Source organism: Harmonia axyridis, chromosome 1 (assembly GCF_914767665.1).
Source record: "Harmonia axyridis chromosome 1, icHarAxyr1.1, whole genome shotgun sequence".
In the NCBI taxonomy this organism is placed as follows: domain Eukaryota; kingdom Metazoa; phylum Arthropoda; class Insecta; order Coleoptera; family Coccinellidae; genus Harmonia; species Harmonia axyridis.
The window spans coordinates 74,933,998-74,956,772 of NC_059501.1; the positions used below are offsets into that span (position 1 = coordinate 74,933,998).

Below are 22,775 nucleotides of genomic sequence, written 5' to 3' on the forward strand. Positions count from 1 at the left end.
CATTTGAGCGTTTCTAAGTATGTTTTCACCGGCTGTGCAACATGTGGGCGAGCATTGTCATGTTGCAAAATAACTTTGTCGTGCCTGTCGGAGTATTGTGGCCGTTTTTCTCGCAGTGCGCGGCTCAAACGCATCAATTGTCGTCGATAGACCTCGCCTGTGATCCTTTCATTCGGTTTCAGAAGCTCATAGTAAACCACACCTAGCTGGTCCCACCATATACAGAGCATGAGCTTGGCGCCATGAATATTTGGCTTGGCCGTCGATGATGATGCATGGCCGGGTAGTCCCCATGATTTTCTTCGCTTCGGATTATCGTAACAGATCCACTTTTCATCGCCAGTCACGATACGATGCAGAAAACCCTTTCTTTTATGTCGCTGAAGCAGCTGTTCGCAAGTGAAAAAACGCCGTTCGACGTCTCTCAGCTTCAGTTCGTACGGCACCCAATTTCCTTGCTTTTGGATCATTCCCATGGCTTTCAAACGCTTGGAAATGGTTGTTCGGTCATCTCCCAATGCTTCAGCAAGTTCTTCTTGCGTTTGACACGAATCTTCATCAAGCAAAGTCGCCAATTCTTGATCTTCAAAGATTTGCGGCCGCCCGGAACGCTCCTTGTCTTCCACGTCGAAATCGCCACTTTTGAAGCGTCGAAACCATCCGCGAACACTTGAATCATCGACACAACCTTCTCCATAAGCTTCCTGAAGCAACCGATGCGCCTCGGCAGCAGATTTCTTCAAATTGAACCAATAAAGTGAAACTTCCCGCAAATGACGTCGACTCGGCTCAAATTTCGACATTTTCACGATTTCAAAAATTGATGATGCGAAAAAATTTCAACTAATGTGTTAGTGTGGAATTGTTGACAGATGAATAAGCTTTGATTATGACATATGTAACCATTAAATACTCGCACAGTATTGGTGGCGCCATCTCTTACAAAAAACGGGAAAGACTTATTCACACACCCATTACAAATTTACAAGAACCGATGAAAAATATTCGTCACAATTTTCCGGTTGAAGAAGATATGGATAATGATTAATCGCAAGTAAAATACATTAATTGTTAAATCTATATTTTTCATAAATTGTAATCAGAAATATTAATTCTTCAAATTGAAAAACAATTTTGAACATAATTTCATTTTGAAAGTAAGCCATGTGAATATTTCATAAAAAGCAGTAGGCAAATTTGATTAATAAAACTATGATATATAACAATAATTCTCTTCATTCCTAGTTGACTATTTCTGGTCTGGTTCCCACTACATTGAACAGTGTTGATCCAAAATTGTTCAATTTTTTCAATCAGCATCAGTTTGATGACGACCCAGAGAGAATCCATGGTCCTGCTGTAACGAAAATGATTCTGGAAACTTATTTCAATTTGAGGATTCACCACGAATTGAGAAATCGACAGAGTGCAAAATTAGATTATTCGAATCGGTTGAGAGGTAGATTGACAAAAGCTATAATATTTGTAAACTAATAGATTTTTCTAATAATATTTAAAACTAATATTTTTTTATATACTGTATTTCTATGATGAATATATTCTGTTTTTTTATTGAACCAATAGATTTTTCTTATAATATTTGTAAACCAATATTTTTATATTTATATTCTGTATTTCTGTGAAATATATTCTGTTGTTTTTTCTAATGTCTTTTCTCTCTATTGCAACATTCATGACCTGTTTTCATATGATTAAATAAATAATATACAGTAATATTTTCCTTAGATGAAATCTAGGAACTCTTCTGAACGCATTAGTAATTTTAGTATATATTATATATATATTTGCTGAGAATATTAGTGTACTCATAAAAGCAGAAATGAAAGACATGAAATTGCAAATAATTGATTTTTATGTTTAAGAGAAAGATTGGGGAACTTGAAGTCAGGCACGGGAAAATAATAGTTTTTTTTGTCAGTAATTTTATTTATTTTATGAAATTAGCAATACTACCTCATTTTGTCATGTTTCTACTCGATTCCAACCAAATAAAATATATTAATTATATAAAGTTATCGCTACACATGTATGCGTTGGCCCCCGTTCCACAAATTCTCAACAGTAAAAATATTATTTCCCTTCTCTGTGAGTCCTTATTCTTTTTTTTTATTATTTGAATAGTCTAGTGCTTAATCAAATATTTTTTCTGAAGATAAACAAAATGGGCCGAAGACAATTTACCCCAAATTTTCAGTAAATAATTGTTCATGACAACTAGTTTTCAATAATTTATTATGTTCTGAAAAAGTTGGATAAATTCAATTCAAATCCACCAGCCGATCCTGCCATTCATTGTTGAATAAATCGTGAAGTCGGATTCTCGGGAAATTTACAGAAAATATTTCATATAAAAAATGCACCAAAAAAAAGATCTTCTGAGAATTCCGACTCCCCTTCACCTCTTAAGATATGTGAAATACTGAAATAATGATTTGAGTGTTAAATTGAAATTCGTACAAGATTTCATCCGTATTTATGTTCAATGTTTTATCAGAAATCTCTTTTCCTAACTTTACAATGGCTAAATCATAACACTGAGAAAAACATTGACCTTTTTTAATTACGAAAGAATTTTCATAAATAAATCACACCACCCTGTATACCAATTGGAATCAACATGTGATACATTTTTGGAATATATATATATATATATATATATATATATATATATATATATATATATATATATATATATATATATATATATATATATATATATATATCTGTTATGTTCAGGATTATTTCTTAAAATGGTCTGTTTAGCTAAAAATGAATTTGTTCCATACAATTTCTCAAACTTTTTTCTAAAGTTGTTTATAATCGAAATTGGTCTGTAGTTTGTAAGAACCTTTCGATCACCATTTTTAAAAACAGACAAAACTACAGAATTCTTCCAGTCCTGAGATATTTCGTATGACGTCAAACATAAATTGATGATGTAGGTTCTCTCATAGTATAAGGAAAGGATAGTAAGCCAACCGCCGTTTGACGGCAAGGAAATAGTCACCAGGGGTCGCTACTGTAGTTGGATTTCGTGACTACCCAAAGTGGAGAAGTTACTCGATAATAGATGGCGCTGAATCATGAGCTATAGATGGGGCAGAAATAATACGATAATTCATTCAGTGGCGTGGTTGAAAAGGGGTCGCATGACATTGCAAACAATTTTTATGTTATTATTAAGTTACCACTACATTTGAATATTCGAATATTCATTGAATATTCATTCGAATAATTGCGTTTTGCATTACGATAAAAGTTTGAATGATCACTTAACTCTCTATTCGGGAATATTTTAAACAAATTAATAGATCCAATTGAATTAAAATAATTCATATAATAGTAGAAAGTGGTTTTAATCCGAAGAGATATGAATAGAATTGGGACATTATCAATGAAAAAAATATAAAAATTGAATATAAGATTCAAACATATGCTTATATGTATAGAAGAACTAAAATTCCATCTGTCTCTTCCAACTCTTGAACTTTTCTTTATAAAATTTCTTTTATTTGATATTAAAACTGAATTTTCCAATTTTCAAGTTTTTTCCTTCATTTTTACCAAAAAAGATGTATTACTAGGAAACCTCTAATATTTCAAGCTCGTGAGCTATATGAAAAATCCATTGATATGTTCAATCCACAAACTACAACCCGAAAATATTCATTTCAATTTTAAATATAAGGTAAATATAAAAATAAAACATGATTTTATTTATTTTCAACATAATTGAGATATTTAAAATATAATTTGTTTGTTCAAAGTGTACTTTTCTTCGAATATTCATGAAAACATGGGCTGATCAGAACAAATTATTACAGTCAGAACAAATTATTACAGTCGAATAATAAAATACATAACTCGAAGAATCGTAAAAGGTTGGGAAAAAATGATCGAAACCAATTGTCAAATGCTAAATATAGCTTTTGAGGAATGACATTGGAACTTACGACATTAGGAAATTAATGTTGAAAGGAACTTTACCTATTCTCACTCAATCTATAACAAAACAATATCAATCGAATATTCTTCAAATACATTCAATTGCAATATCGATATTCCGGAAAATGGAGTTTATTCCATTCATAAACCCTGAAAAAACCTAGAGATATCATTTCATGACGACTGGACCTGATTAGTGATTTCATGATAACTTGTAGCATTGTACTTGTTTATCACAAATACACGCCACTGGCGTAAATGCTTATTACAGAGCAGAAAAAATATCAAAATATAGAAATCTGCTGACCACTCTATTTCAAATATTTTAGTTCTTCAAAATAACACCAATTTTTTCAGAGGGCACCACTTTACGGACCAATTTTTGACAGTTAAATTCGAGTTAAACATGAGTACATCAACAAAATCGAAAAAAGCACTACACTGCCTTACTATCCTTTCCTTATACTATGGTACTCTAGAGGTTTCAATATATGAAAATGTGGGTTCTTAATAATATGAGCTGATATTTTATCATCTTCGGTACTAGAATTTTTGAGAGAATTTATTTTCTGAATTGATTAATTTCCGCTAGCAGGACGCAAGAAGAAAGAGCTGGAGTGTCCATATGAAGGATCGATACTTTTGTTATTACAATGTACAATAATGTTTTGAATCTCAGACCCAATGCAAATGAAAAAGTCATTGAAAATGTCCGCCATCCTTTTTTATCATGTACCGGGTTTTTCACCATAATTTGACCCCCCCTTCAACTTTGTTACTAAAAGAGGTACAAAAAAAAGTTTTGTACAAAAGTTTCACGAAATCTACTAGTGTTTTTTAAATTGATTTCACAACACGAAATATATACAGGGTGGGCAACATATTGATTGCAACTTCATTTTTTCAAATGGAACACCCTGTATATTTTTCTATATTTGACAAGCTCTTTTTCCCCTGGCTTCGAATATATAACATATGTTTGGTTTATCTCTCTTATTCTGTGTACCACAGAGTTTCAAATTCTAAGGACCACCTGGCATACTCAGTAATCAGTTTTCAAGTGATAGGCTGATATAACTCAAAATGCCCTTTTTTGAGTTATATTGTTGGCAATGATATGACATACGTTTTTCACTATAAATTGGAATTGGATGATATGGATACAACTCCATATATTCTCTCCTTGTAGTTTTCTATTTTTATTGCTCTTTACATGGAGGGAAATATTTCAAATTTTTCCGCTTCTGTGTAATGCATATTCGATGAATAGTTTCATTCAATGACAAACGTATGTCATATCGTTGCCAACAAGATAACTCAAAAAAAGGCATTTTGAGTTATATCAGCCTACCACTTGAAAACTGATTACTGAGCATGCCAGGTGGTTCTTAAAATTTGAAACTCTGTGGTAATCAGAATAAGAGAGATAGACCAAACATATGTTTAATATTCGAAGTCAAGCTTTTTATATAGTCAAAACTGAGCAGAAAAACCTGAAACTACAGGGCTTGCTCTAGAGGGGGTCAAATAATGGAGGGCGGCATCATATACTTTTTTCGGGAAATCTGAATTTCTGGAAGAATGAATTAAATATTTTTTTTTAATTCAACGAATTTTACAAATAATTTTTTTATCAAATTCACTAATCTTAAACATCTTTGCATTGAGAATATCTGCAACATATATTCGAATTGGAAATAATTGTTGATCCGGTTGTTTTATATAATCAAATCAAGAAAATAAAAACGAAATGTTGGAGTGTTTTATGAAGTCTCAACTCAGCAGAGGAATCTGAAACCTGAATTCAATTATTATATTTCATCATTTATCCATAAGAATTCAGTTGAGCACGTTTATTGTTTATTACATTCAACGTTTCCTAAAACATCTATTCGGTTAAAATTTGTATCCAAAAAAAAATTACACTTAAAATAAATTTTTTCTTTCCAAAACCCTTTTTTTAAATTTGGGGTGACAGAAACTCTAGAGCGAGCCCTAGAACCCGATATTAATTTTTAGCATTCTGCAGAATAAGCTTTTGTAGGGCGGCAAATTGGGTCTCTGTCTAGGGCGGCAGTTTGGCTAGCGACGGCCCTGCAATTACACACCATCAGTCACATCACCAACTCGCCATCCTGAGGTTATTTTCAGAATCTCTAATGGCGTTACTCTACTATGCCCCGCTACCCCACAATACCACGGTCTCCCCTACTACGTTTCCTTTTCTGTAAATACTGATACATATTTTGTAAATATTAGTACCTCTAATACTTAAAGGAGTAGGAAATTATACCATTTGTCAATAGCCTAGTTGTCGAGACACATTAGTTTGAATAAAAAAAATTGAATATTCAAAAGTCCCCGATTAGCTTAGCTAATGAACTCTACAGGGTGTTAGTGAATAACCGATGGAGGGGTGATTTTGCATGAAAAAATAACGAAAGTTTGATAATTATCATTACAATATTACAGCGATACAGATCCAATACTTAATAGAGTTGAGATTTTACATGCAGATATAAAATGACAATGTGAAGCTTGGTGTTTCCTGAGTCTATTCTTGATTGGGACTTTTAAGCAAATTTTGATTCCTTTCAAAAGGTTTTAGCTATTGAAATAAAGCCCAATTCAATGAAGATCAGATTCTCCCAAGAAATCAAATTGACAGTTATAAAGATATTTTAAAAAATTCAAATCGTAGGTCTCGGTGCTTCATTTGAAATGGGAAAATAGGTTTCGTTTATAGTGAAAGAGAAAGTTTCTCTTCACGCTAAATCTTTCAGAGCACTGTGTCATCCTGGAAGTTACTAATATGCAAAAATGCAATAAATTCCGATGACCTATTTCTGAGAAAGAGGTCGATAAACTTTTCGGTGGGATTCTCTGTACTTTCTAGAATTCGAGAGAAATACTCACTTTTTCCTCCACCAATGTCTGCCATATTATACCCTGCGATATAATCATATTTGTCTTCATTTGTTTTCTCGGTCTGAAAGAGAACTGTATTAAATTGTAGAAAACATTAGATCACGGAAAGTGCCTTATGTTTGCATTCTTAGGTGAGAAATTCTGTAAGTAAAGTTGTTTATAATCGAAATTGGTCTGTATATTTGAAATATGAGCTGATATTTTATCATCTTCGTTACTAGAATTTTTGAGAGAATTTATTTTCTGAATTGATTAATTTCCGCTAACGGACGCAAGAAAAAATAGCTGGAGTGTCCATATGAAGGATCGATACTTTTGTTATTACTTTGTACAATTTTGAATTTCAGACCCAATTCAAATGAAAAAGTCATTGAAAATGTCCGCCATCCTTTTTTCATCATGTACAACTTAGCTATCATAAATGATGTGTGTTTGACTAATGTCATGTTTTGGTGCCCGAGTTGCTTCATTTATTATCTTCCAGATTTTTTTATAGTTATATTTTGGTTCTGAAATTTTATTATTATATTAATTTTACACTGATTTTGAAGTTCAGGAGAGAATTTAATGTTCAAGACGATAATTTGTGATTTGTTCTTGAGATCAGCCATATGTAAGTTGTGTTTTATGTTTTTCAATTAAGCTCTCTCAAATAATTGATTGTTCATTCTTTATATCACTCGGTTGTTTATTTCCCCTCACAATGCATAGGCAACACAATTTTATTCTTTCATGAATAGTTGATTTCCGACCGTCCGGTCGTCCTGTCGTCTTTTGACGACGAACAGACGCTCGAAAAGCACGAGTTTCAAGAAGCTCACGCGTGGTGTGACATCGCTTGGGACGCGTTGTATAAAAGGACTCTTAGATTACACTCTTTGAAATTTGAACTTCTTCTATTTGCCATTTTCGATATATGAGAATAATTTTTGCTTACCGACAATTTTAGCGGCAAATTCATAACAGGTTTCTTCGCGATTCCCATTGGTGGTTTCACGGGTTCTTCATACAAATTTTCCTCTTTGAAGTCCAAGTCTATAGTGAAACAACATTTTAGTGTTAGTAAATTGAAGCAACTTCGATGTTTTAGCACTACAACTTTTAAACCAGAGGTGATAGACCAAATCTGATACCCGTTTCGCGGTATCATTTTCTGAGAAACTAACAAGGGTAGTATTCATTTTTGGCCACCTTCTTTTGTTTTCGAGTTATAAGCGAAAATTGGAAAAATGGCGATATCGAAAAAAATTTTGATCTCTGTTAATACTGATGATAGAGCTCTGAAATTAAAACATTATACAGGCACTTTTTTACGTAGAATCCAGTGGCGTACTCGTCTTTCCAAAATGGTTTTTAATCACGAAGCAATGACCCAAAGTTATGTTTTTTCTAATGGGAACACTAGAAAAAACTCTACGGCGAGCCCTAGAACCCGATATTAATTTTTAGCATTCTGCAGAATTAGGTTCTGCAGGACGGCAAATTGGGTCTCTGTCTAGGGCGGCAGTTTGGCTAGCGACGGCCCTGCAATTACACACCATCAGTCACATCTCCAACACGCCATCCTGAGGTTATTTTCAGAATCTCTAATGGCGTTACTCTACTATGCCCCACTACTCCACAATACCCCGATCTCCCCTACTACGTTTCCTTTTCTGTGTAAACTGATTTTTTTAAATATTAGTACCTCTAATACTTAGAGGAGTAGAAAATTATACCATGTGTCAAAAGCCTAGTTGTCGAGACACAATAGTTTTAATAAAAAAAAAATTGAATATTCAAAAGTCCAAGATTTGCTTAGCTAATGAACTCTACAGGGTATTACTGAATAAGTCCGATGAACCGATGGGGGGGTGATTCTGCATGAAAAAATAACGACAGTTTGATAAATATCATTACAATATTACAGCGATACAGATCCAATACTTAATAGAGTTGAGATTTTACATGCAGATATAAAATGACAATGTGAATCTTTGAGTTCCCTGAGTCTATTCTTGATTGGGACTTTTAAGCAAATATTGATTCTTTATTCGAAAACTTCGATTCCTTTCAAAAGGTTTAAGCTATTGAAATAAAGCGAAATTCAATGAAGAACAGATTCTCCCAAGAAATGATATTGACAGTCATTGAGATATTTAAAAAAATTCAAATCGTAGGTCTCGGTGCTTCATTTGAAATGGGAAAATAGGTTTCGTTTATAGTGAAACAGAAAGTTTCTCTTCACGCTAAATCTTTCAGAGGACTGTGTCATTCTGAAAGTTACTAATATGCAAAAATGCAGTCAATTCCGATGACCTGTTTCTAAGAAAGAAATCGATAAATTTTTCGGTGGGATTCCCTGTACTTTCTAGGATTCGAAAGAAATACTCACTTCTTCCTCCAGCAATGTCTGCCATATTATCCATTGCGATATAATCATATTTGTTTTCATTTGTTTTCTCGGTCTGAAAGAGAACTGTATTAAATTGTAGAAAACATTAGAGCAAGGAAAGTGCCTTATGTTTGCATTCTTAGGTGAGAAATTCTGTAAGTAACTGAAAATTTCTTAAATTAACTGAAAATTTCAAATGGAACACCCTGAATATAATTCAGGGATTTATAAACGTTATGGTAATATATTTTTCGCTTACTGATAATCGTTGGTTTACATTCGGTTCCATAGGAATGTTTTCATAATATCTATCTTCAGTGGAGGTTGGATCTATGAAAAAATATAAATGTCAAAAGAAAATTTCTCAATGTATTGAAAATATTCAGTTGAATATTCGAGAAAAATATTAACACGTAAGAATCTGTCCCTTCGGTCAGGACGTCATGACTCAACAGAGGCTTCATATGTGACCATGAAGCATGCTTCTCTGTCTTCTACAATACGCATCTTTTGGTAGACAGACATTTGTGTGAGATTTTCTATTTGGTCTACATATTTATTTATTTACTAATACGATACACATATAATGAAAGTAAAAACCAGCTTACAGCGAGACCAAACTGGTCTTACATCACATTCCAGAACTTGAACTGATCTAAGGTAAAGTCCTGAATAGCCGAAGGGATCCTATCAAGAAGCTTTATACCCACATAGAAAGCACCACTTTGAATTTCAATAAGGTGAGCGACATCTTTCAGTTTCGAATTGGTGTCTTCCACTCGTACAATAATCATGATTAAACCCGATAATATTGAAGTTACTCCCAGTCTTGAGCGCAAATATCGACACTTGCAGAATATACAGGGTCTTTCACGAGGAACCTCACCCATATTTATACGGGAAACTACTGAACGTATTTTCATGAAATTCAGCACTTATAAGTATTTCACGATGCTGATGAAATCTAAAATATTTTCAAGGCATGAGCACCTCCGGTTTTTCCGGAAATGACGTTACCTTCCGTTTTTCAAATTAGAACACCATTTTTTTATTGCAGAAATAGATTCCTTAGAAAATTTCAAGTTATTTTGATGTAACATTTTTCAGTTTTAGTTGGAAAATTCTCTCTGAGCGGGAAAATTCTAAAAAAAAATCGAAAATAGAGCTCCGCTGAAACAAGAATAACTTCTAGGTTTTTGGATGGAAAATTTTCATTTTTGGGATTTTTCAAGATGTAAAATTGCTGTATCCACTTTAAAAATCGATATCGCGATTCATGATACAGGGGGTGAAAAAATCGCTTACAAAGTTAGGGATGACAAAATCGTGAAAAATCAATTTTTTCAAATTAGAACCCCATTTTTTTATGGCAGATATTGAATCTACGTTAAAAAATAATGTGAGTGTATGCATCACATCCTCGCCCTAAAATGGATATTTTCTGAGTTATTCACAAAAAACTGTTTTTCGTCTTGAATTTTCAGCTATTTCTTTTCCCTTCACGCCAAAAAGATGAAATTTTCAGGAACTGTTACTTAAACCATGTTTTAGATTTTACTACCCTAATATGCAAGAGAAAAAAGTTACAGGTTGTTCCTAAATAGATGGCGAATTTTGATTCGAATTTGTATCGGAAACCTCTTTATTTCAACTAATCGGCCATCGGTTTTCTCTCCAGTGAAAAATAAATAATTCCTTATGAACCATATGCAAAAACTTACCATGTTTTGCATTCTTTTTTTTTAATGATAGATATCATTAATTACATCTGCCAAATTCCTCTTTATTCAGTAGCATTTTGTGTTTACTATTAATTTGGTGATAATTCGTATTAAGTTATAAAATCGATCACTATGCCTAATTTTACCAATGAAGATTATTGAAATCTCATTCTACTTCATGGAGAATGTAATAAAGTTGTAGATAGAACGATTCGACTGTTCATTGAGAGGTTTCCTGACCGACCCAGACCAACGAGAGATACCATTAACAGAACCATGACAAACTTGAGAAATGTCGGATCTTTCGTTAAGAAAACTATACACAGAGAAAAAAGTGTAGTAGAAGATGAGAACAACGAAATTACAGTTCTTGCATATTTTCCTGTGAATCCTCAAAATTCTCTCAAAGATGCCGATATTGATCTGGGATTATCTCAATCGAGTGTTTGGAGAATATTAAAAAAACATAAAATGCACCCATATAAATTCAATAGGGTACAGCATTTGAAGGAAACTGATTTCGTCAGGAGAACAGAGTTTTGCGAAGCTATGATGATTCGATTTCAAGAGAATGAAAACTTTTCGGACTGTATAATTTGGACAGATGAATCTGAATTCACAAAGAATGGTTCTTTCAATAGGCATAACAGTCATTATTGGGATGAAGAGAACAACCACCACTTCAGACAATGGAACTTTCAAGAGACCTGGAGTTTCAATGTTTTTTGCGCCATCAAAAATAATGCAATTCTCGATGTTCACATTTATGATGGGACTTTAACTGGTAAGATAGAACACTACACATGTTTGCATTATATAAAGAATGTTCTCCCTTAGGAGATAGATATTCTGACATATTGACTCAAATAATTGAGCCGCTAGTACAGAACCATAATGACTTATGGTATCAACAAGATACGCGCGCCTCCACACAATTCACTCAATGTGTCAAATATCCTCTATAGGCTATTTGAAGATCGATGGTTGGCGAACAATGGTTTTAACTCCTTTAGACTATTATGTTTGGGGTAGGATAAAAAATACTCAACTCCCCTGACTGATAAAGAGGACTGCATAGAACGAGTCAGAAATGCGTTCAGGTTTGTTTAGATTTTTAGATTCATAGTTTTGAAACTCAATTTGGTTTTTAAACACTTTTGCAGATCTCTTCCTCCCGATGAAATAAGAAGAGCAACGCACGAAGCATTCCTGAGACGTATGAATAAATGTCTAGAAATTAACGGTCAAAACTTTGAGCATCTTCTCTAGTTATAACTGCGAGAGTTTGCCATGGTTCTCCTAATAGTAACTTGAAGTCGGTTTCAAGAAGGGGTGAAAAATCTACAGCATGGTTCAAATAACAGTTCCTGAAAATTTCATCTTTTTGGCGTGAAGGGAAAAGAAATAGCTGAAAATTCAAGACGAAAAACAGTTTTTTGTGAATAACTCAGAAAATATCCATTTTAGGGCGAGGATGTGATGCATACACTCACATTATTTTTTAACGTAGATTCAATATCTGCCATAAAAAAATGGGGTTCTAATTTGAAAAAATTGATTTTTCACGATTTTGTCATCCCTAACTTTGAAAGCGATTTTTTCACCCCCTGTATCATGAATCGCGATATCGATTTTTAAAGTGGATACAGCAATTTTACATCTTGAAAAATCCCAAAAATGAAAATTTTCCATCCAAAAACCTAGAAGTTATTCTTGTTTCAGCGGAGCTCTATTTTCGATTTTTTTTTAGAATTTTCCCGCTCAGAGAGAATTTTCCAACTAAAACTGAAAAATGTTACATCAAAATAACTTGAAATTTTCTAAGGAATCTATTTCTGCAATAAAAAAATGGTGTTCTAATTTGAAAAACGGAAGGTGACGTCATTTCCGGAAAAACCGGAGGTGCTCATGCCTTGAAAATATTTTAGATTTCATCAGCATCGTGAAATACTTATAAGTGCTGAATTTCATGAAAATACGTTCAGTGGTTTCCCGTATAAATATGGGTGAGGTTCCTCGTGAAAGACCCTGTATAAAGAGGGGAATGTAAGAATTTTCCAATCTATGAACAGGGGCCTCCAATCTTCGCGATAACCTGTAGCAGATACTACTACTAGATACTATCCTCTATGGCGAGATGCGCTAATATGCCATATTTTAGATGTGATTCTATGAGTGCAAAATAGGCCATCCTCAGAATTCCCTCCGAAAAACGATGCAACATACCTCTCAACAGAAAAATACACTTAAACAGCTTCTTCGCGAACTGATCGAATGGACATCCCAGCATAACGACGAGCACGACCCCCAAAAATCTTACATCCCCAACAGATTCTCAACACTTACGTGGCGTAGCGTGAAAAGCCTCCTAACAGTTTTTTGCTCATTCACGAGTCTATTGGAGGTAAACCAATCGAGGGAACCCGACTGCATTACTCCACCTTTCCCCAAGAGAAAAGGAAGTCTCCCAGATGCCAAGGAGACAGTTGTATCGTCTGCAAATAGTGTCACCTTGAAGGCGTTACGATAATAAGGAAGATCATTGATGAAAATTAAAAATAGGAGAGGTCCCAGAAAACGCCGAAATTTACCCTCTTCCTATTTGACCATTTATCATCAACATAGACAGCTGGATATCTATCAGACAATAAGAACTTACCAAATCACAACAGTCCCCCGAGTATCCGTAAGCCCCCAATTTCCCCAAAAAGATCAAGCGGGCCACTCAGTCGGAAGCCCTAGACAGGTCAAGGAAGAAAGATAGGGAATAACTGCCGCTCTCAAAGCACTCTGAAGTGAATCCAAGACAGCGTCAGAGGTACTTTTTCCCCTTTTGAAGCTTAACTGTTCAGCACAAAATAATTCATTTTTCTCGAAATATTCCAGAAACAAAAGTTTTTCAAAAATTTTGGAAAAGCCGATACTACAAAAATTGATCTGTAATTGTTAATATCATCTCTTGACTTGATATTCGAGATACTTGACTTGAAATCAACTCAAGTTCAAGTCAAGTAGTAGTTTCTTGATGTCAAGTGAAGTACTTGATGAATGAATACTTGACTTGACATTGAAAACCTACTACTTAATTTGAACTTGAATTGATTTCAAGTCAAGCCCAAGGTCAAGTAGCTTGAATATCAAATCAAGCTGTGAATCCCTAGACAGGTGCCATTATCTATTGTGTAGTCTAGGTTTGGTCTGAGATTTATGTCGTAATATTGAATAGGTGAGGCATCAGGTTGTAGGATTTGTAAGTTTTTTACTATATGACCCACAAAAGAGAGAATTGTATGAACTCCTTAAACGTCTGTCAGTCTTCATATTATTATGGACTATTGAAAAATTTCTTACTTTCATGAGATGTATCTATAATTTCAGGTTGCAGGCTCCTATGTCTTATGATCGTCTTTATCTTCCTCCTGAAAGAAAATTGAGTATTAAGGGTATAATAAAAAGTAATAACATATTCGGGTAATTCTAGAACTGTCACCAGAAGTCTATACTTAGGATTGATTGTTCTGAGACCTGTATAAATTAATTTAATGAAATATAAGCGTTGTAGTAGATCGGAAATTTGGAAATTATTGAAATTATCGTAGTAAATCGGAAATTTGGAAGTTATTGAAACTATTGAAATTATTGGGATTATTATTCAGAAAGAATATACGTTAAATTCAAAAGAGAGATCGCGACTTGTGAAAACTGATCTTATCCTAGAAGCAGGATGTTTTATTTTCAATTATTGCTTTTCTTAGTTATCGTCTCACTGCGTTGGTGAAATCGATATATTTTTCACGGATAAGAAAAATAATTTAGATAGGGGGAAATCTTGACATATCTGAGTTTGATACATGCGAAAAACCGTCATGGTCGTTCTCAGATGACACAGCAAAAAGTTCGTTAGGCAAAGTCGAAGGATGTTTTTTGATGAGACGACAGAAAAATCTGGTTTGAAGTCGAGGTGGGGTCTGTTGACGAAAAATTGAAGAAGGATAAAAAATTTTCTAACCAATGATCTAATTGGCATGGTATCTTGGGCAATTGTTGGGGCGGTCTTAGATACGTACGATGTTATGATTTTGTTGAGGTTGAAGGAAGAAGTCAGTATCGCTTAGGGTCTCTTATTGAGAAGGGTTGAGAATTCGAACGTCTGTCGCGAAACCGGACTTAGAGCAAAACAATTTCTTTTCAAGATCAGAGTAATATTTGATGAGGATAAGTTAAATAGAACGGTAAATTGGTATATGAGTGAGTTTTCGAGATTTTAAGTATTCAAGAAAAGGGATTGTTTTGGCTCTGAGAAAGGAAGAATTAGGTCGGAAATAGAAAAACAGGGATTATTTTTTTTTTTGGATAAAGTTTTAGAATTTGTTTTGGTATAAATTAGATTAGCTCGGAGTGCGCGAATCGGGAGTGGAGTTATTAAAAAGAAATTACACGTTTCGAGTGAAAAGTTTAAAGAAATTAAAACTAGGTTTAGGCAGGGCCTAATTACTCACCTTGCACCGCGGGATGAGGGCAAGTTAACAATCTTTTGGCTATTTGATTTTTATTTTGTTTTGATGATTTTTGAATACTTTTTCGATGAAGATAAGTTTATTTGAGTAGTCCCGATTCTCCCAAGTTCAAAGTTGGTTATTTTTGTTTCTTTTGGTTGAATAATAGATTATTTGAGACATTTTGATTTTAATCATAAAGTTTTGGCCGTTGAGTCCAATATATAAACATTTCGTGAATATTGTAATTTTGGATATTTTTTATTTCTCTTTATTATATTTAAGTGTAAAATTTCAATCGACTTTTATTAACCCAGAAAACTAATCCTGTCCCTAGAGGAAGAAAGTCAACTAAAAAGACCTGTCCATTGAAGCGACGGGTCGGACTCACACATAACATCTTTGTGAAATTTATATAATTATTCATTCTCCGAGACCTCTGGAAAGCCGCTTTTCCAGGGGTTGAAAGAACATCTCAACCGGAGATAAGTGAACGTTGGCCAACATTCTCTGACCAACCCGTTCATGACAGCGTCATCATTCATTTATTATTCAAACTTTCGAACTGTGGGTTGTTGAATTTTCTTTGAAGGAGCCTTTGTTATTGCTTTCAGGCATTTTTGCAATTTCATATGAGATCGTATATTTGAACCTAAAATCACCTTGGCAAATTTATTGAAAAACCTTTTGCCGATTTAATCAAAAAACTCCCTGAATCGTTAAAAGTACGACGCTATAGTGGAAGTTGGTACCTATTTGTGTTTATATAACTGGTTGAGAGCGCCTTGGACTATGCTGCATTGGTCAGAGGTCAAGAGGAGGACAATGAGCTATGGAGATATTTTTAAGTTCATTAGCAAAGAACTTTTCCACTTAGGCTTTCGGTGCATTTTCCTTGATTGGATTCATTCATTTCTGACTGCCAGAAGTGTGATCGTTAGAATCGATGAGTGCTGGTAGGAGCTATATGATTCTGATTTAGGGGTCCCTCAGGGATCTATTCTAAGACCACTTATATTCTCTTCATTAATGACTTGCCTGGTCATATCTTAGCCAAATTGTTTACCATATTTGCCGACACCTCCTTCGCTATTTCAGCTCGTACTCTCGCAGAATTATTGGGCAGAATGCTCCTTCATAATGAAACAATTGGTTGAATGGTGTCGACAGAATGTACTCGTGGTCAACTTAGAGAAGACTGAGTGGATTTGTTTCAATATTAGGGGTATGGGCTTCCCTCTGTTTTTCAGTTACGATAATGTTGTCGTTGATTTTAAACCCGGGGTGAAGTTCTTGGGTCTCCAAGTAGATGAAAAACTAAAGTGGAACGATCACATTGAAAACATTATTAGTGCGAGGTTAAATAGGGCGTACTATGCGCTGAGAAGAATTTAGGACTCACTTCCTCTACAATCTGTACTCTACTATAGCCTTTTTCATTTCCATCTAAACTATAATATAATTTTATGGGGAAATGCATTTCTGTCCCAAATATGCTTTCGAAAGCACTTCGAGGATTTTTTGTCCATTTGTCCGACACGCGTATCCTCCTAGCGAAGCTCAGAGAAATTGAACCAGATCATAGAAATCGTCGATTTGCATTTGAACCTAACCTAAGTGTCAAGTTATTTACTCATTTTACCTTGTTATGTTAGCGAGTAAACATTCGTTTACTTCCGCTTTGTTTACCCTTCTCTTAAATTTTAGTAAGAAAACTAGGAGTAAACATGAGGGACGAAAACAACTAAGTTATTTGGCTAAGTCAATATTTTTAACTGACCTCAACAAAAAAAAAAGATTTTCAATTCAACTGATTATGTTTGTTTCCTCATACCTTCGACATATCTAAACCGATTTTGAAACTTTTTTTGGTAGATATCAGCTAAGGTTAGGTTACAAATTATAATAGTTACCTACGATATTCAGTTCTACTTCAGGTATTATTGTATGACACCGACCCTAAAGCCTTAATTGAACGTAATAACTTGTTAATTTCCAGTAGTTTCTTCATGACAATATTTCCAAATCGGTTCTGCTTTTTTGTTGGAAAGCTTTTATGGGGAATTGGTATTTATAATATGGAATAATTATAGGAATGGCATTACTTGAAAAGAATTGATCAAATATTAGTTGCAAGCCAAATGTTAATAATAAAAGTTTCATTAATTTATTGAAAAGTATTTTAGAAGAAAAAATATGCAATTTGTATGAGATAATTATAAAATACGTCCTTAGTTCTAGTGTCACTATAATAAATATACTAACCGTTGGTACATGAAATTTAAAAATACTGAAAAAATTACTTCCAAAGCCACTCTCCTTATTGAAAATCTCAAGATATCTACGAGAATTCCAATATACTTTTGAATTCCCGCTCAAATTCTAATTTGTTGGCTACGTCTAATGAATGAAGATCCTAATGGTTTCCTCCTGCGCTGGGAGGAATGTCCTAATTCTCGATTGGAACAAAATTTCAGTTCATTTTATCGAGAGTGTTACTACTGTATAGTTCCTATACTGTGCTATAGTATTCACCATGCCGTACGCTGAGGGCAACCGATACTGCCTCACCTGTGTCGATCGATTTACCCTATGGCCAGAAGCAATTCCCCTGCAGAACCAGGAAGCATCCACCATCGCTAAGGAGTTCTACACCAATTGGATAGCGAGGTTAGGCACTCCACTACAGATCAAAGGAGACAGTTCGAGTCGGTCTTGTTCAAGAAGAAATGATAATACTGAAGAAAGAAGCTTATATGAAGTGGATTACAACAAGACTACAGGAAGATCAAGATACTTACAACGCAATGATAAGAGGAACTCGAAACAAGATTAACAAAGCAAAGAACGAACTATGGGATAATAAATGCCGAGAAATAGATACATACATAGGAGGAAGGAAATCTACGGAAGTGTGGAAGTTTATAAAAAAATGTAAAATCGACAGGAAAAAAAAATGCAACATGAGCGTAATCCGACAACAACAATGGATACAGCACTATACAGAATTACTGCAAGAACGACGTCCACAATACGAAGAAATGGAAAACCCAGTTAGCGTCCAAGGTGAGAACATCGACATTGATTTGTAATTGGTGGTGGAAAATATAGAAGGTCTAAAAGTGGGTAGATCCTGCGGACCAGAAGGAATATATGCAGAGCTCGACAAGAATGGTACCCAAAAACTTTTCCATCTGCTTGCTACAATATTCAACCGATACATCAACGGGGAAGATGTTCCAGATACTTGGAGAGTGGCTTATTTATCTTCAATCCATAAAAAAAGGAGAAAAGACGTATGCTCGAACTACAGAGGCATATCAGTTACAAGTACGCTTAGCAGAATGTACGGAAGAATTTTAAGAACCCTAATTGATAAAGAATTGGACGAAGAGGAGGAGCAATGCGGATTCAGGGCTGGGAGGTCTTGTACCGACAATGTATTTTGTATGAGATAAATGATTGAAAAAAGAAGTTCAGTAAACCTAGCAACGCATATTTTATTCGTAGATCTAACAAAGGCTTATGACTCAATACCTTGGTGTAGGCTATGGGAAACACTACAGAACACAAATATAAACCAGACTTTGATTGGAGCATTGAAAAATCTATATTATGGCTCAACATCATAAATTAAAATAGGGAACTGATTGTCACGTCCATTTCATGTAAATCAGGGATTACGACAGGGATGCACCATATCACCCACTTTATTTAAAATTTATATAAAGCATGCTTTAATGCAATGGAAACGAAAATGTTCGGGGATGGACATACCTTTGAATAATATAAACATCTACACCCAACAGTTTGCGGATGACCAGGTAATAATCGCAGGAGACAAAGAAGATTCTACAATACATGACACGTAAACTGAAGGAAACATATGAGTATTGGGGATTGGAAATGAATCTGGAAAAGACTAAATATCTTTGTATTGGAGACCAATTGAGTGAACTGGGTATAGGTACAGAAAGCATACAACCTTGCGAAGAATATTTAGGAGTGGAGTTCGACACAAGCGGTACAGATGACAATGAGATAAGATCACGAGTAATAGAGGCAAGAAAAGTGATTGGCTGTTTAAATGGAATACTCTGGAGCAAAAATATAACTAGATCACGAAAGTTCAACATCTACAATACAATGATCAAAAGCCAATTAACGTATGGATCTGAGACATGGAGACTGACAGAAAGAAATAAGAGGAGGATAGAGGCTCCAGAGATGGATGCGTTGAGGAGATCGGCTAGAATATCTAGAATGCGAAGAATAAGAAACCAGGAAGTACGAAATCAATTGGAAGTAGAAGGCACAATCATGGATGATATAGAGTGAAAACAGGTTATCTGGTATGGATATGTTCAACGAATGGGACTCACGACTGCCGAAAATAACAATGGAGTGGATACCAAACATGAGAAGACGAAGAGGGAGACTAAGAAAGGACTGGATGGAGGGAATATGAAAAGCAATGAGAGATCGAAGCTTGCAAGTAGGCAATGGGAAGATCGCAAGCAATGGATTGGACGTCGCCGCACGTTTTAAACCGATATATATATATATATATATATATATATATATATATATATATATATATATATATATATATATATATATATATATATATATATATATATTTATATATATATATATATATATATCAACAATTTTAATTCCCAATATACAACAATAGTTATAAGTATGATAAGGGGTGTGGGAAAATTGATAAGTGTTATAATTTCACTCTTCTTTATTTCATTTAGTCGACGTTTCGATCCCGATGGGGACCTTCTTCAGGACTCTACAATAGCAATAGAAAACAGTCAAAAACATGGCAACCACAAAACATGTAAAAATAGTACATACCGAAATACAGAGTTGTAAAGATCTTATTTGAACACAAATCAATAGCTCTCAAGAAAGCAATGAACAAGAACATCAACAAATTTAGCGAAAAAAGATCTGATATTTCGTTAGCACAAGAGTAGAAATCAATTATCATATGTAAATAAGGTAAACAGAAAAATCAACAAAATGAGAGGTTGTCAAAAATGTTGTCAACCAGACTTGCCACAGAATACACGCACATGACAAATGAAACATAGAATAGCATTAAATCACACTTGGTCGCAGTAATTCACTCTCACCGAACTCAGAACAAATGCGATTATTGAAAGACTCCATGAACCGAATCCAATCCCCTCTCACAGAAATAGTCCGGAACACAGATTTCATTATTACGTTATCCCGACTGTAGAACTTGTGAAATTATTCATTCCATTTGATCCGTCCAATTCTCTGCCACCAAACTGGTCATAATGAATCAAATAAGTATAGATGGAGCTAATATTGTTTACATCCCTTCTGTAATTCATAGAACAAGTGTGTCGTTTAATATGGTACATCTCTAAGAAACATCTTTTCTTTCCACTAACTGCACATTCAAGAATTTTGGTGGAATCATAATCCATTGGGTGATCTTTGTCCCGGGTATGGTCTGCTAGGGCACAAATCTTATTTGGATTCTTGATGTCGCTCTTGTGTTGAGCAATCCTTCTCTTCAAAAGCTGAGATGTCTGACCAATATACACCTCACTACATATTGAACATGGAATACAATACACCACACCACTCATATTATCAACAGTCATCCTATCTTTCACTCGACTGTATAGTCTGTCAATTTTAAAATAAGATTTCGGAATCAATTTAATTTGTGTGGTCTTTAGGAGGTTAATTAATGCATTAGTCATACCATTTATTAGGGGAATAGAAGAGTAAAGAATTCTATCTACGTTCCCAGTGTCCACAGTGGTGGATGCGCCCCTCTCTCCATTCGTTGGCTGTCTCGAAGGAGTGGTATTGTATATCAATCTGGACAACAACCTCTTTGGGTATCCATTCTCTAGCATCAATTGTAACAATAACCTCAGATTCTGCTGCCTTAGACTTGGATGGGCAACTTTTTCGATGCGATTCTTCAATCCTAAAATCATGTTTACCTTTTGTCCATGTGGATGATTGGAAAAATAGTGTAAGTATCTCCCTGAACTTGTTGGCTTTCGGTACCAATCCAGAATCAGCCTATTTTCCGGTGTTCGAATCACCCTTCTATCCAGGAATGGGACACCACTCGCTGTTTCTTCCTCCAACGTAAACTGTATACTTTCATGTTCACTGTTGAACCTGTTTAGAACGAAAGCAACCTGGTCTTTAGGTACAGCACATATTAGATCATCAACATATTTCTTGATGAAAGGAATGTGAAAAGGAATGCTAACAAGAATGCAGTCCAGAAGGAAATCCATTACTACTTCAGCAATGGACGGACTGAAGTTGGAACCCATAGGGGAACCGAGCACCTGTTTGAAGAACCTACCATCAAAAAGAAAATAGTTAGAAGAAAACAGGAACTTAATGGCATATATGAATTCTTCTTTTGGTAGACTAGTGTGGTTTTTGATAGTATCCCACTGGTTCTCAACAGCTGAGACTGCCAACTCTACAGGAATGTTGGTGAAAAGAGATACAACGTCCAGGCTGATCAGGACATAATCAACAGGTAACTGGAAACCATTCACACATTGGGCAAAAGCAAAGGAATCTTCAATAAAATATCTACTTCTGGTGGAAGAAAGATATTTAGACAGGATGTCTGAAACAAAAACTGACAGTTTAGAAGTGGGGGTGTTGACAGATGATATTATTGGTCTCAAGGCAAGAATGGGTTTGTGGATTTTTGGTAAACCGTAGAATCTAGCGGGAACTGAATTATAAATGTACAGTAATTTACCTTGTACTTGTGTTATGTGGCCCCCACTGACCCATCGCTTAATCAATGCATTACATTTACCTTGTATTGTAATGGTTGGATCTCTGTTAGGAAGAAGTTGGTAATATTGTTCATTGAGCAAAATTGTGTTGGAGAGCTCTATGTACTGATCCTTATCCATCAATACCGTAACATTGCCTTTATCAGCCCGTAACACAAGCAATTCTTGATGTTGACTTAGGTACCTCTTACAGTGGTAAAATTCTCTCTGGAAAACATTATTAGTCCTTTTTCCAGGTTTGATGTAGTTGGTTATAATATTAGCAGCTTGGGAACGTTTGATGTTCTTCCCCTCATCTGACAGTCTATCATTAAGGTCTATAATGCTCTCTACATCTGCCAACAGTCCCGACATGGAAACCTCCTTCAAAGGAATATCAATGCCGAATCTGGGGCCCAGTGCTAGGAATTTCAATATTCTATCTGGTATAATCACAGAACTAACATTCCTAACC

The 22,775-nt window shown here is 34.7% G+C and overlaps 2 protein-coding genes across 2 annotated transcripts; both read left to right on the forward strand.

Annotated features, from left to right (window-relative positions):
• The first annotated feature begins 18,448 nt into the window (after window positions 1-18,448).
• On the forward strand, window positions 18,449-18,943 carry LOC123673995. Its single transcript, XM_045608799.1, has 2 exons — window positions 18,449-18,551; window positions 18,597-18,943. The coding sequence occupies exons 1-2, from the start codon at window positions 18,449-18,451 to the stop codon at window positions 18,941-18,943; spliced, it is 450 nt and encodes a 149-aa protein (XP_045464755.1).
• Window positions 18,944-19,391: 448 nt separating this feature from the next.
• Window positions 19,392-19,823, forward strand: LOC123674005. Its single transcript, XM_045608809.1, has one exon. The coding sequence runs from the start codon at window positions 19,392-19,394 to the stop codon at window positions 19,821-19,823; it is 432 nt and encodes a 143-aa protein (XP_045464765.1).
• Window positions 19,824-22,775: the final 2,952 nt, after the last annotated feature.

What these genes read in the sequence shown, in the direction of transcription:
- LOC123673995 (XM_045608799.1), top strand. Translation starts at nt 18,449, where the DNA reads ATGAGCGTAATCCGACAACAACAATGGATACAGCACTATACAGAATTA. An exon ending in AAACCCAGTTAGCGTCCAAG is followed by an intron (nt 18,552 to 18,596) that starts GTGAGAACATCG and finishes TGGAAAATATAG; the next exon opens with AAGGTCTAAAAGTGGGTAGA.
- LOC123674005 (XM_045608809.1), top strand. Translation starts at nt 19,392, where the DNA reads ATGAATCTGGAAAAGACTAAATATCTTTGTATTGGAGACCAATTGAGT.